The following is a 13,424-nucleotide window of genomic DNA, read 5'->3' on the forward strand; positions in this document are numbered from 1 at the left end:
GGGCAGGAGAAGGAGGGGATTGGAGAGTGAGACAACGCGATAGTGGTATTCTGACGAGTATGATACCTGTTAGTTATGTGATGTTGTACGAGACAAATTTTCATTCGAGTAGAAACTACCAGTCAATTAGGTAGAAAGCTTCTAACATGAGATTCGAAAAATGTACTTTATGGACAATTTCGTGCCAAATTTACTCAAAATCGTACCCTGTCCTATAGTCATATACATATGCAGGCAAACCTGCAGCTTGGTGAATACAACTCAGAAGGGCTGTTGGGTCATTTATTTATTTTTTTATTATTATTATTTATTTATTAGTTTTAGATTCTAGTTCATGTACCCTTATCTTTACTTTATGTAGTTATTTGTTTATAATTATATTATTTTTCTAAATCCTTTTTTCTGCTATGCTTGATAGGGAAAAAAAAAAATGAACCGTACCGTTGCAAAGGAAGAAAGCTTCCCGCAACACGCCTCCTAGGAAGAGTCCAGCAGCAGCTGATGTAACGCAGAGTGTGGACCCGGGGACATCAGAGAGCAAGTAGAAGACAAACGACAGAAAAGTATTGGACAACAACAAAGAAGACAAGTAAAGAGAAGGAAGAAAACATTAGAGCCAAACAGTGAAATACTTAAGGGAGTTGCGATATTAGGCAACACTCCACAGCAAGCAGTGAAGTTGTGCTGAAGCTTCTGTGTGCTGCAGCATGTTGGCCTCCACGCTGAGAACAGCAGCCAGACCGTGCAGGAGTGTGCTGGTGAGTGTGTGCAGGGACTAGGCGGATAGGTTTTGAGATAAGGGTTGGCCTACCAGCGAAAGGTCATGCCTATAGCCAGTGGTGATTCTTTTAGTTTACTTGTATAACAATTATAATTTATATTAAAATAATATCAATATCTGTGCAGGTTTTACCTCTATTAATTTTGCATATCACTAGTTACTATATTTTCCTATTTAATAGAGGCGTTTTAGAGCACTGCCTTTTGGTGGAATAGAACTAGATAAACCAAATAAAGCTGAAGGCAAGTAAGCTGATGTGGCAGTATGTGATGGAGGTCCTATAGCTTAAATTAGTGGTGGTTGTGAGTTCATAGCCGTGGATTAAAGAAATAAAGTATTCTATAAATAAAAAATAAAAAAAGATTGGCAATTTTCAGTTTCACCCAACCAACAATTTTCTGACATGGCTTATGTGTTTCTGATGAGATGTATAGTGTATTGATTGATGGTCTACATCATTTCCATTGCAAATGCATACTTTTTAGGTAATTAATTTTTTAAACTTATGCCTACATGTTTTCCCAACGATCTAGGGGGACCTGTGGAAAATCGGGCTTTTTTGGGTGGGGATCATTAAATCAAGTAACGCGCATTACAAAAGAGGTTGAAAATTAACAAAATCACATAAAAAATATATGAAATTACATTAATTACACCTTTGACAGCGGTAGTGGCGACGGCTGAGATGAGTGTTGCTGCTATTGGTGAGCAGTGTTGCCAGTGCTTCGTTAGATTTCATTTATAGATTAGAATTAGGTTTGGTTAGTAACCAGTGGGGGGTCCAGGGGGACTATGCCCCCTGTCTAGTCTAGAGTGGGGATTCGCGAAGGGGGTGGGCACAGCATCCCCAACTAGTCTACAGCAAATTGAAGAGTCATAACTTAGAAAACTACACATTTGTGACTGAAGTGATGTAGAACATCAATCAGATCACTGTGGTAGATCTCACTAGAAACACATAAACTACATCAAAAAATCATTGATTGGGTGAAACTAAAAATTGACCAAAAAAATTGAATAAAATAAAATAATAATGATTATTCTACTGCTCTACTATCACTATTACTAATACTGCTCTCAACTACTTATTAGATGTAAAAACCAAATTACAATTTGACATAGGATTAGATGAAGCTTAGAAGGAGCAGGGCCTACATGATCAATTTCCAGTCACCTCAGGCCTTGTTTTCCCTGGCTATCCGTCATTCTGGCATACCACCTTGATCACTGGTCTCGAGAGAAATGGGTAATTTTTAAGTTTTGATTCTTTTCAACCAATGATTTTGGGGGACCTGTTTTTATTATTGTGGGAGAGGGGAACCACTGAATTGCCTAACAAAAGTTGCAAAATGAGGTCAGAAATCAACAAATTCACATAAAAAAAATCCCCTGAAAATATATCAGTAACACCTTTGACTGGATGTGGTGACTGCTGCGAGTGTTGTGTTATTGGTGAGCAGCATTGTCAGTGATCAAAGGTTACTCTCCAAATCCAGTATTATAACCTCAAATAATGAGCCACACTGTAAGACATTTGTTGGGTTCAAACACACTCATGGACTCAGTCATTCACATGAGCACATGCAGGTAGGCCAAACTAGGGGCCAGAGTGACCAGGGCCTGAAGAACTTGGAGCTGGAGTGACCAGGGCCAAAAGAATTGGAGGCTGGAATAACTTATTACAACATGATCACATTGCATTCATGGAAGAATTATTCAGACCACCTCCACCCCCTTTTCCACTTACTAACCAACATTGACCAGGCTTGCAAACACCTCTTTCAGAAACTCCATTTCATTGTGAGAATACCTTTGTGGAACTACATTCCAAAATCTCCAGTTTTTCTCTAATGTCAATCATTATTCTTATCATCATTTTATTAGATAATTAGCTTTTAGACCAGTTTGTTTTTAATTCTTTGGACTATTTTACAACACGATTTGCACTCATTTGTGTTTATATGCAGCAAGATATTATATTGCTTATTATATAAGGTTCCCTGTTGTGTATTTGGTACTTCTTATGGCTTTGGAGTCTTAGTAGCTTGTTTGTTGGTGTAAATATATTATATTCTCTAAATATCATGAAATTTGAGTGAACGTGTTGGGGAAATTATTTCAAAATTTCTAATCAGCAATTTGCATTCATGCCTGTGGTTGTTCAGCAATCTCGAGTGCAGTCGGTGCTGACACAGGCAGTGCGGATGCGCTCACACTTGCCACTCAACACTGTGGTGCTCTTCGTTCCGCAGCAGGAGGTGAGTGTGGAAGGCTTTGCTGGATGGGTGTGGTTTACTTATAGTACACACACACACACACACACACACACACACACACACACACACACACACACACACACACACACACACACACACACACACACACGGCCCGGTAGCTCAGTGGTTAGAGCGCTGGCTTCACAAGCCAGATGACCGGGGTTCGATTCCCCGGCCGGGTGGAGATATTTGGGTGTGTCTCCTTTCACGTGTAGCCCCTGTTCACCTAGCAGTGAGTAGGTAGATCGAGGAGTTGTGACCTTGTTGTCCCGGTGTGTGGTGTGTGCCTGGTCTCAGACCTATCCCAAGATCGGAAATAATGAGCTCTGAGCTCGTTCCGTAGGGTAACGTCTGGCTGTCTCGTCAGAGACTGCAGCAGATCAAACAGTGAATTACACACAATTATTCTTCAGAGCACTGCACATGTTGCCAAGAGAATCCCTCTTAAACACATCTACTTGTTTTTGTTAAAGTGATGTGCGTATAGGGAGGCTGTGAGCATGGGATTGGGCAGACGTCCACGCAGAGGTTCAAATCCCACCACATACCACTTTGAAGCTATGCCATTTGTCGAGTGGTTTAAAGTTACCTATGTGTCACCATGATACCCAGGTTCTAGGTGGTTACACCAAAGATGTGTTTTGGTGGTGATATGGGTACCACTAGAAATAAAATTGCCTGCACCACTGATGGGCGGAAGCTGAACAGCGCTTCTCACATATACTCTTCAAGTACGCCTACAGGCACTATAGGCCGTAACATAAAAAAAAGTTCTCTAGTTATTATTTTTCCCAGTATGTATATTCATATTAGAAGATGAACACATCAGTGATGTAGTTAGTGTTTTTGTTTGCAGGTGTCCTTCCCAGAAGTAGTACAGCCCACAGGTGATATGTTTACTCCCTGCCAGGTGGATGTATGGGAAAATCTTGATAAGCAAATCTCTCTCAGAGCTCTGTGGCCTCTCTTCTCTTACCTACTTGAAAGTTAATTTCTTTTATGAATAATGTCTAGTGTTTGATCAACTTTCCCAAGTAAAGAATGGAATGGGAAGTGGTGTGGGAAGATCTTGTGGAACACACACTATATACATACCAGCCACCTATCAGCTATTTAGACTCAGCATATGATCTTTATCTTATCGTAACAATCCATGGCTAGGGGATAGATTGTTGGAGAAAAGAAATAGAAGAAAATAATGTAAATACAGGCTACCACATTTGCCACGTAAAATCCACCACTCCTCACTAACTGGGAATATTCTCGACCCTCATTTTTCCGGACTAGAAGATACAGGCGCTGGTCTGGGTAATGAAAAAAGTCTGGATAGCACAAATGGGTTCTTTGTTTGCCAAATGTGGTCACTTGTCTCTTAAGAATTTTTAGGGAAATGCAAATTTTTTTTATTTTAATTTCCCTGACCAACTAAGCTAAAACAAACTTAATCTAAGTTAATGTAACACTAAAGCTAACCTAACAGTAATAGCCAAGTGTGTGAAGAAAAAAAATCCTAAACATGAAGTACTGTTGACCCTCGCTAACTTGGACTAATAGGGGGGAAGGTTGGTCCGACAGAAGTGAATGTCTGACTTATACAAATTCCACCCCCCAACAAGAAAAAGGAGGTTAGGACAGTTTAACTTAGACTTTAAGGGGGTAGTGCAGGATTTATTTTGGGATTATTGTCTCTCCAAGACCTTCAGACTTGAATTTTATTTTATAATTAAATACCCTTCCTATCAGGAAGCCATTTTTAAATGTCTCATGCAGTTGTATCATAGCATGACTCACGCCCTAAGAAATTGTGTATCACTTGATGCTTGTGTCTATGCAAAAAAATTTATATGAATATTTTTCTTTTGATAAATTTCAACCTTTGGTGTGTTTCTCTCTCACTCAGTGACTCAGTACGTGGCCAGGCATCATGCGTTCTTTAGTTCTCAGTTTTTTGAGGAATAATTATGTCCTTACATGTATTAATTTAATGATAATTAGAATCAGATACTTCAAGAAAAGAAGACAACAAAAAACAAATGTTTAATTGCAGACAGCTTGACCTTGAACCCTTGCCTCCCTCCGTCACACATGTATCTCCCTCCTAGACTTCACTGCATGCCTCACTGCCACATTTCTCTACCCTCTGCTTATATCATAAGATTGCTATGATCTTTTCAAACACATTTTTTTCTCACTGTCGTCATCATCACATATATCACATGACTCACAATAACGCTATTACAAAAAATTATATTTAGACAGGTATAAAGCTGGACAAGATGATTAATGATACTTCACAGTATCATTATCTTACTTCAACACACTAATAACGACTCAGATCATTCAGTTCAGTCATAAAACGGCAGATTGCCTTAACACTGCCTATGGCTTCATCCGAACCCTCATCACAAAAAGTTTAGGAGAATCAATCAAAATTAATTGATGAATTTTTTGTTTCATTTTCCTCTACATGGTTGGAGACGTGTTTGCCGACCTCTTCCGTAAAACAAGCCCTAATTAGTTTGTGGCCGTGACCTGCTACCCTGTCCTCACTTGCTCTCTCCCTCTAAAGACACAAGGGAAGAGTGACGAGGAGGGAAGGAAAGGAGGCGACACAGGCAATAGGGATTAGCTCCTCTCTCTCTCTCTCTCTCTCTCTCTCTCTCTCTCTCTCTCTCTCTCTCTCTCTCTCTCTCTCTCTCTCTCTCTCTCTCTCTCTCTCTCTCTCTCACAGTGTGGTAGTGTCATTATCCTCCTGTACCCAACAACATTCAAACAGAAATGCATAACTAACATTTCATTTCAGCAGGCTGCAGGTTCAACCAGCCTGGGACCCAAAATCACCATGAGTGACTTATTAAGTGTCACTCTGGTGACTGCATTAGCTATCTTCTATTGATTGAAATTTGAATTAAATCCTTTAAAAGGAAAAATTTTATGATTATTAGCTACTTGCAAGACCTACATAACCAATTTGAAATGCACAGTAAGGCATCTGCATGCCTGTGCATATCAAGAATATGTGTTTAGGCTTGATTATCAATAGCAAGCATAGACCTAATAATGTAAAACTGACGGTCAGTTGTCAATTATACAACATACCAAAAATGTCTCGCCAAAAAGTGCAGCCAGGGCAGGCCCCCATCTGCCCCTCTTAGCTGTGTCATTGGAAGTAAGGAAAATAATGAATGCAAAACTATCCAATACTTTTATTGTGTTGTATGATGTCTCATCACTTTTATTGCCATTATTAACATAGGATTAGTATTATATTAACATTATCAGATCCCAGCCTCTAACTGGATTTTTTTCTCAGACTGTATTATTGTTGTCATTATTGTCATAAGGATGAGAGTTGCAAAATGAATTATTGTTACTATCAAGAGGAGGAGGAGAAAGAAGATAATTACCATTACTGTTATTACTGTCTCCATCAATGTCATTATCCTCCTCTTCACTGTCACCACTCTCCCATGAGGCGTGGGTGGTGGAGCGGATGGGGAGATTCCACCGAGTGCTGGAGCCTGGCATCAATGTGCTCATTCCGCTGCTGGACAAGGTCAAGTATGTGCAGAGCCTTAAAGAAATTGCCATTGATGTGCCCCAGCAAGCTGCCATCACCTCAGGTACTCCTCCTCCTCCTCCTTCTCCTTGCCTTTTGCCCCCAACTTTTCTTTGTTTTGTTTTCTTTGTTCTTTATTTGCCCCTGTTTTGTTACTAAATCTTTCTCTTTCTAACTTCTTATATTTGCTTTTTTTTTTTTTTTTTTTTTTTTTTTTGTGCTCATTCTTTTGTCATTTCAGCCTTTGTGAAAATTTTTTTCATCTTCATTGTATCATCTCTATTTTTTCAATCATATTTGTTTATTGGCTTCTATATTTTGATAAGATTAATTTTGCTATTTTGTTATCTATTTGATTGATATGATTTGATTGATTTGATTTTTGGGGATGTCATGTACATCTTATTTTCTGTTCTTTTTAATCCTTTTCCTTCAGCCTAGATTTTTATAAGTTTTTCTTTCTTTCATCTTTATTATACATTTCTTACCTGCTGTTTTTATTATAAAATGCCTTCCCCATTTTACTTTTCTTTATTTATTTAATTTTCATTGTCCTCGGCAGACAATGTGGCACTCAACATTGATGGCGTGCTGTATCTTCGCATCATTGATCCTTATCGAGCCAGTTATGGTGTGGAGGACCCAGAGTTTGCCATCACACAGCTTGCACAAACCACCATGAGGTCTGTACACTTTCTCCACCACACCCATACTACTGACATAACCACTAGACCTCATTAAATTATCATTCACTGCCAAGGTTCTCACATCCTATTGTATTCCTATTGTGTTCCACATTTGTAATAAAGTTCTTAATTTATGTTTTCCTTTGTGTGTGTTGAATAGTATTATTTCAAAGGTGCTTTGCTGGTTTATGGAGGAGGCAGTAGATACCTGCCAATATGGTAATTACTCCCATTGAAATCTAATAGCATTGGTTCAGAGGGTCCTGTGAACTTATCATTAAAGTCAGTTGTGACTTCACTGAACATTTCCCTTTGTGTCTCACCTAAAAAGGGGGCAGTCACAGCCTGTCCTCTAAAGAGAACTCTTTTCCTTTACACAAAACTATATGCACTAGTTACTCATACATTCTTCATGGAAAAGAAAGAAAAAAAAAAAAAAAAAAATATATATATATATATATATATATATATATATATATATATATATAATAAAAAAAAGTTGATAACTCCTGCCATCATCTTGGGAGTATATAATAATAAAAAAAAAAAAGTCTCGAATTAAAAAGATTCTGCGAGATGTTTATGTGGGCCACCATATTGGCTAATGACATCATCACAGTTGATTGCAACAAAGAGGTGTCTCACTTATTCTAGGACAATGAGTGATGGAGGATAAACACCATCAGGAAGATTAGCGTATGCTGTCTTGCTGTCAGCTAGATGCCATTTCTGTAGCAACGATGATCTTTTGTTTATTCAAGCTGAAAACCACACAAAAATGTTTGATAAAGGATGTGTTGTAGAGAGCATGGGATGCATGCATAGTCACTATCTCAAATACATCCCTGGGGTGTAGGAATGGATGAATCTATTTTACATTGATTCCTATTGAAAAATCGTTTTGGTTTTCAAAAATTTTGATTTGTGAACAGTCTTCAGGAATGAATCAAGTTAAACCATGGTTCCTCTGTATGTCCTTCATATCTTGTTTTCCACAGCTTTGTATCATACTTTTATCTCATGTACCAACACCTACTATTTTCTTTAGCATGTGTGTGTTTGCAGGTCTGAGTTGGGTAAAATCTCTCTTGACTATGTGTTCAGAGAGCGTGAGAGTCTGAACATGAATATAGTGGATGTGATCAACAAAGCATCTGAATCTTGGGGAATCACCTGCCTTCGTTATGAGATTCGTAAGTACAACAAAACTAAGCAGTATATGTATTATCAAATGTCTCTGCACCTTATCTTGACATGTCTAGATAGGCTACATTAGAAGTTCTGTAGTTTTGATGAGTCTTTCCATGATTCTAGTGATGATTTAACTGGCTGTAATATTTGTTGGAATTTTAAAGGATGTATTCATGATTCTAGTGGAATTTACCTATCTGTGATTCGTCAGTTATTACAGTGAACCAAGATGAAATATGGTCACTGCATCTAATAATATTACAGGTTAGATACATCAATTATTCCATTTCCCAATAAGCTATGGCACACAAATACATTGCACTACAACTTCAATTTTGGTTCATTGTTAGTTTTCTCTCCATCCATTTATATGTACGCACTGGTCAATAGCAAGTACATATATCAGTCAAGTAAGTGCTGCTGTATCTCCCCAGGTGACATCCGGCTGCCACCACGGGTGCAGGATGCCATGCAGATGCAGGTTGAGGCTGAGAGGCGGAAGAGAGCAGCTATCCTGGAGTCTGAGGGAGTGAGGGAGGCTGAGGTGAGTCTTTATACAAACATGTACATTTTAAAATGGAAATACATTGTTTACAATAAGTTGAGTTTGAACCATTTTAATAGATGATGTAACATGAATTTCTGTGGATATTGCCACAGATGACAATACAGGTTATTCTGAGTTTCATGCACATGTGCATTTTGAGTCATTGTTTAGCTGTGGCATGAAGTTCAAGTATGGTGTGGTAGCAAATAGACTGGCCAGGTCAAGTAGGTAACCATATTGTGGATCTGAAATAGTGAATAATTCAGTCATGATTTGTACAACTTTTGAAGCTGTACAATATCCCATGATGAAACGAGTGACAACATTACACCATAATAGTATGGATGTAATAAATGACAAAGTGATAGGCTGTGTGGGACTGTGTAATGCCTAGGCAGGGAGTGAGAAAAAGTGAGGCTAACAGCAAATTAGCTATTTGTTAATCAGGTCACACATTTTCCTTCCAAGACAATGACAGTGAATATGTTCAGATTGTATTGCATAAGTTAAAGTATCACCAGACTACACTTTAATTTCATGCCACAGCTAAACAATACCTTAGAATGCATATATGCATAGAGCATATTCTGCTTAGAATAACCAATGTTTTCACCTCTGGGAATATCCACAGAAGCTCATTTTAAGTCTTCTATAATCTTTTGTAAGGAAAGATACCAAATTATGATCTAAAAGGCAAATGACAACTTCTAATTATAATATTTTGATGGAAAAGATGGAATATCTCTCTCTCTCTCTCTCTCTCTCTCTCTCTCTCTCTCTCTCTCTCTCTCTCTCTCTCTCTCTCTCTCTCTCTCTCTCTCTCTCTCTGTGTGTGTGTGTGTGTATTTACCTAGTTGTAATTTTACAGGGCCTGGGCTTTATGTGTGTGTGTGTGCGCGTGTGTGTGTGACACCTCACCCGCTCTTAGAGCATCCCATGGGTGGGGATGGCTGAGGCAGAAGTCTTTCCACTTCTCCATTTCCAGACATTCATTCCTTTTTTGTTTGTTCATGTGCTTGGTCTCCACTAACACCTCTCATACATACCTTTCTACCATGTCTTTTTATCTACTGAGTGTTCTTCCTCCTATTAGCATCTTTGACTTCACTCATATACTTTTCTGTAGAATTATACAAATGATATATTAAATGATGATCATGAATAATAAACTTAACAGTGAATCACAGTATAATGTAACCTAACCTAATCTATTGTTCATCAACTTGCACAGATCAATGTGGCTGAAGGCAAGCGCAAAGCTCGCATCCTTGCCTCTGAGGCTGACAAGGTTGAGCAGGTGAACAATGCCAAGGGTAGAGCTGAAGGTCTCAGTATTCTGTGTCAGGCTTTGTCACATAAGCAAGGTAAGGAAGGCAGGCAGTATACAACTTTATATATGTGTTCGTGTATGTGTGTGTGGCAGTGTTAATGTAGTTATGTTATGTATAAAGGGCCTTAGTTGGATTTGTGATCATTGCTGTATCTACATCTATGCAGTCTTTTCTTTTAATTCATACACATCTTTTTCTATTATCTCTTCACTTTATGCTTCAATGTGTCATGTGATAAGATCAATTTTGAATTATCATTTCATGACTCAAGTCATGTTATCTTTTCTCTCTCTCTCTCTCTCTCTCTCTCTCTCTCTCTCTCTCTCTCTCTCTCTCTCTCTCTCTCTCTCTCTCTCTCTCTCTCTCTCTCTCTCTCTCTCTCTCTCTCTCTCTCTCTCTCTTATATACTGTACACTGTACTGATAAAATCTGTTTTCATCTTTCCTGCTGTTAAAGTACTTATAATTCCTTGAATAGCTGACCCATCTTACCTTTGGTCTTTGTGTGTGTGTGTGTGTGTCTTGTGTACATGTGTGTGTGTGTGTGTGTGTGTGTGTGTGTGTGTGTGTGTGTGTCTTGTCTAGCCCTCAAATCTCAGCACCAACCATCACTCCCACACAGGCCTGAATGCTGCCTCCCTTGCCACTGCCCAATCTTATATTGAGGCATTCCAGCACCTGGCCAAGCAAAACAACACCCTCATCTTGCCGGCCAACGCAGGGGACGTTACTGGGGTGGTGGGCTCAGCAGTCACCATGTACAATGCTCTTGCCAAGACCATGCAGGCAAACTCCAAATACCAGGAGGAGGTGCCAGCTGAACCAACTCCTCCACCATCTTTATCATCATCACCATTGCCATTTTCTCAGAGTTTGCCCGAAGACCAATAGGACTGCTTTTTTGTTCTCTCTCTCTCTCTCTCTCTCTCTCTCCATTTTTATTATATTTTCCTCTTTTTTTTCTTTTTTTTCCCCCATCTGCTTTTCTGATTTTTTGTAATAGTGTTGATTGATTGTGTGAGTGTGTGCTTTTAACAGTATGTACTGTATATCTCAGGTCTGTCATTTCAGTACACACACACACGCACACCACACACACACACACACACACACACACACACACACACACACACACACACACACACACACACACACACACGCCCGGTAGCTCAGTGGTTAGAGCGCTGGCTTCACAAACCAGAGGACCGGGGTTCGATTCCCCGGCCGGGTGGAGATATTTGGGTGTGTCTCCTTTCACGTGTAGCCCCTGTTCACCTAGCAGTGAGTAGGTACGGGATGTAAATCGAGGAGTTGTGACCTTGTTGTCCCGGTGTGTGGTGTGTGCCTGGTCTCAGGCCTATCCGAAGATCGGAAATAATGAGCTCTGAGCTCGTTCCGTAGGGTAACGTCTGGCTGTCTCATCAGAGACTGCAGCAGATGAAACACACACACACAAACACACACACACACACACACACACACACACACACCACATAGTGTAGTGGTTAGCATGCTCGACTCACAATCGAGAGGGCTGGGTTCGAGTCCCGGTAAACGGCAAGGCAAATGGGCAAGCCTCTTAATGTGTGGCCCCTGTTCACCTAGCAGTAAATAGGTACGGGATGTAACTCGAGAGGTTGTGGCCTTGCTTTCCAGGTGTGTGTTGTGTGTTGATGTGGTCTCAGTCCTACCCGAAGATCGGTCCATGAGCTCTGAGCTCACTCTGTAATGGGGAAGACTGGCTGGGTGACTAGGAGGTGACTGAGGTGAATTACACACACACAGAGTTGGCAAAAGGTGTTATAAAGTCGGTTCACGACAGCACACAGGAAGCAGGAAGTGGAGGAAGTGCTTAGGTTGGGAAGGTATGGTGAAGAAGGAAAGAGACCACTGAAAGTTAGAATGAGATCTCAAATGGTGGTGGAGGAGATAATGGCAAGAAAAGGGGAATTGGCTGAAGATAGGGAATTTAAAGATATATGGAGAAAAAGAGATGTGAACGTGAAAGAGAGAGAAAAGGAGAGAATGCTAAGAAATGAAGCCAAGAAAAAAAACGAGAAAAGGATGGAGATTGAGAAGAAGAAATTCTACTGAAGGGTTCTAGATATGAGACTGAGGAAGTGGTATCTTCGGGGAAAAGAGGAAGTAATGGAAGAAATAAGAGTGAAGAAAGAAGCAAGAAATTAAGAGTGACATACAAATATAGATGGGTTGTTGTCCAGTGTGTTGGAGGTTAGAGACTATTTGAAGGAGAAATGATTGGATGTAATGTATATTGTAGAAGCAAAGCTACAGGAAGAAGGCCATGTTTGCTTTTAGGAAAAAGGATATAAAAGTTGGAGAAGAGACAGAAAGGGAAAAGGAGGAGGAGGAGTACTAATAATGGTTCATGATGATATATGTGTGGAGGAAGTGCACTATGGAGATGGCATTGTGGTAGTAATGGGAGTAACAATAAAGACCAAAGTAATTAAAAAAAAGGAGAATCATAGTCACGTATGTGCCACTTAAGAAGACCAATACATGAAGAACAGAAGAACATAAGGAAATGCAAGGAGAGGTGCTTAAATGCTTGGATAATATGATAAGAGATGGAAAAAGGCTATTAGTAGGAGACTTCATTTTCAAAAGAGTAAACTGGAGAGAGAGATGGAAGTAATGGGTAATGCTGGATTGTGGAGCCAGGAGGTGTTACAGTTAACTATGGTGAATACACTGGATCAGTGGGTGGAAGAATCAACACAGTACAGAGGTGAAGAAGAACCATCATTGCTTGACCTAGTATTCACAAAGCTTGAGCCCCCTTGTATCATTCAATATCAGAGTCCAATGGGAAGAAGTGACCGTGTAATATTAGAATTAGAAATGCAGGAATGGGAAGTGCTAAGATACGGGAAGGACTACAAAAAGGAGAAATTAAATTATGCAAGAGAAAATTTTGAAAAGTTAAGACAATTTTTTGGTGGCCTAAAATAGAGGAACATATGAATGGCAAGACAGTACTGGGGAAATATGAATTATTCCTACAGAAATATAACAAGGGAGTGAGGAAAT

The 13,424-nt window shown here is 39.6% G+C and overlaps 1 protein-coding gene across 1 annotated transcript; it reads left to right on the plus strand.

The window, feature by feature from the left end:
• The first annotated feature begins 453 nt into the window (after positions 1-453).
• On the plus strand, positions 454-11,519 carry LOC123502765 (stomatin-like protein 2, mitochondrial). Its single transcript, XM_045252013.1, has 8 exons — positions 454-758; positions 2,947-3,039; positions 6,533-6,680; positions 7,179-7,299; positions 8,368-8,495; positions 8,928-9,037; positions 10,272-10,404; positions 10,993-11,519. The coding sequence occupies exons 1-8, from the start codon at positions 708-710 to the stop codon at positions 11,259-11,261; spliced, it is 1,053 nt and encodes a 350-aa protein (XP_045107948.1). The 5' UTR covers positions 454-707; the 3' UTR covers positions 11,262-11,519.
• The last annotated feature ends 1,905 nt before the right edge of the window (positions 11,520-13,424 follow it).

This window comes from Portunus trituberculatus, chromosome 12 (genome assembly GCF_017591435.1).
Source record: "Portunus trituberculatus isolate SZX2019 chromosome 12, ASM1759143v1, whole genome shotgun sequence".
Classification (NCBI taxonomy): Eukaryota; Metazoa; Arthropoda; class Malacostraca; order Decapoda; family Portunidae; genus Portunus; species Portunus trituberculatus.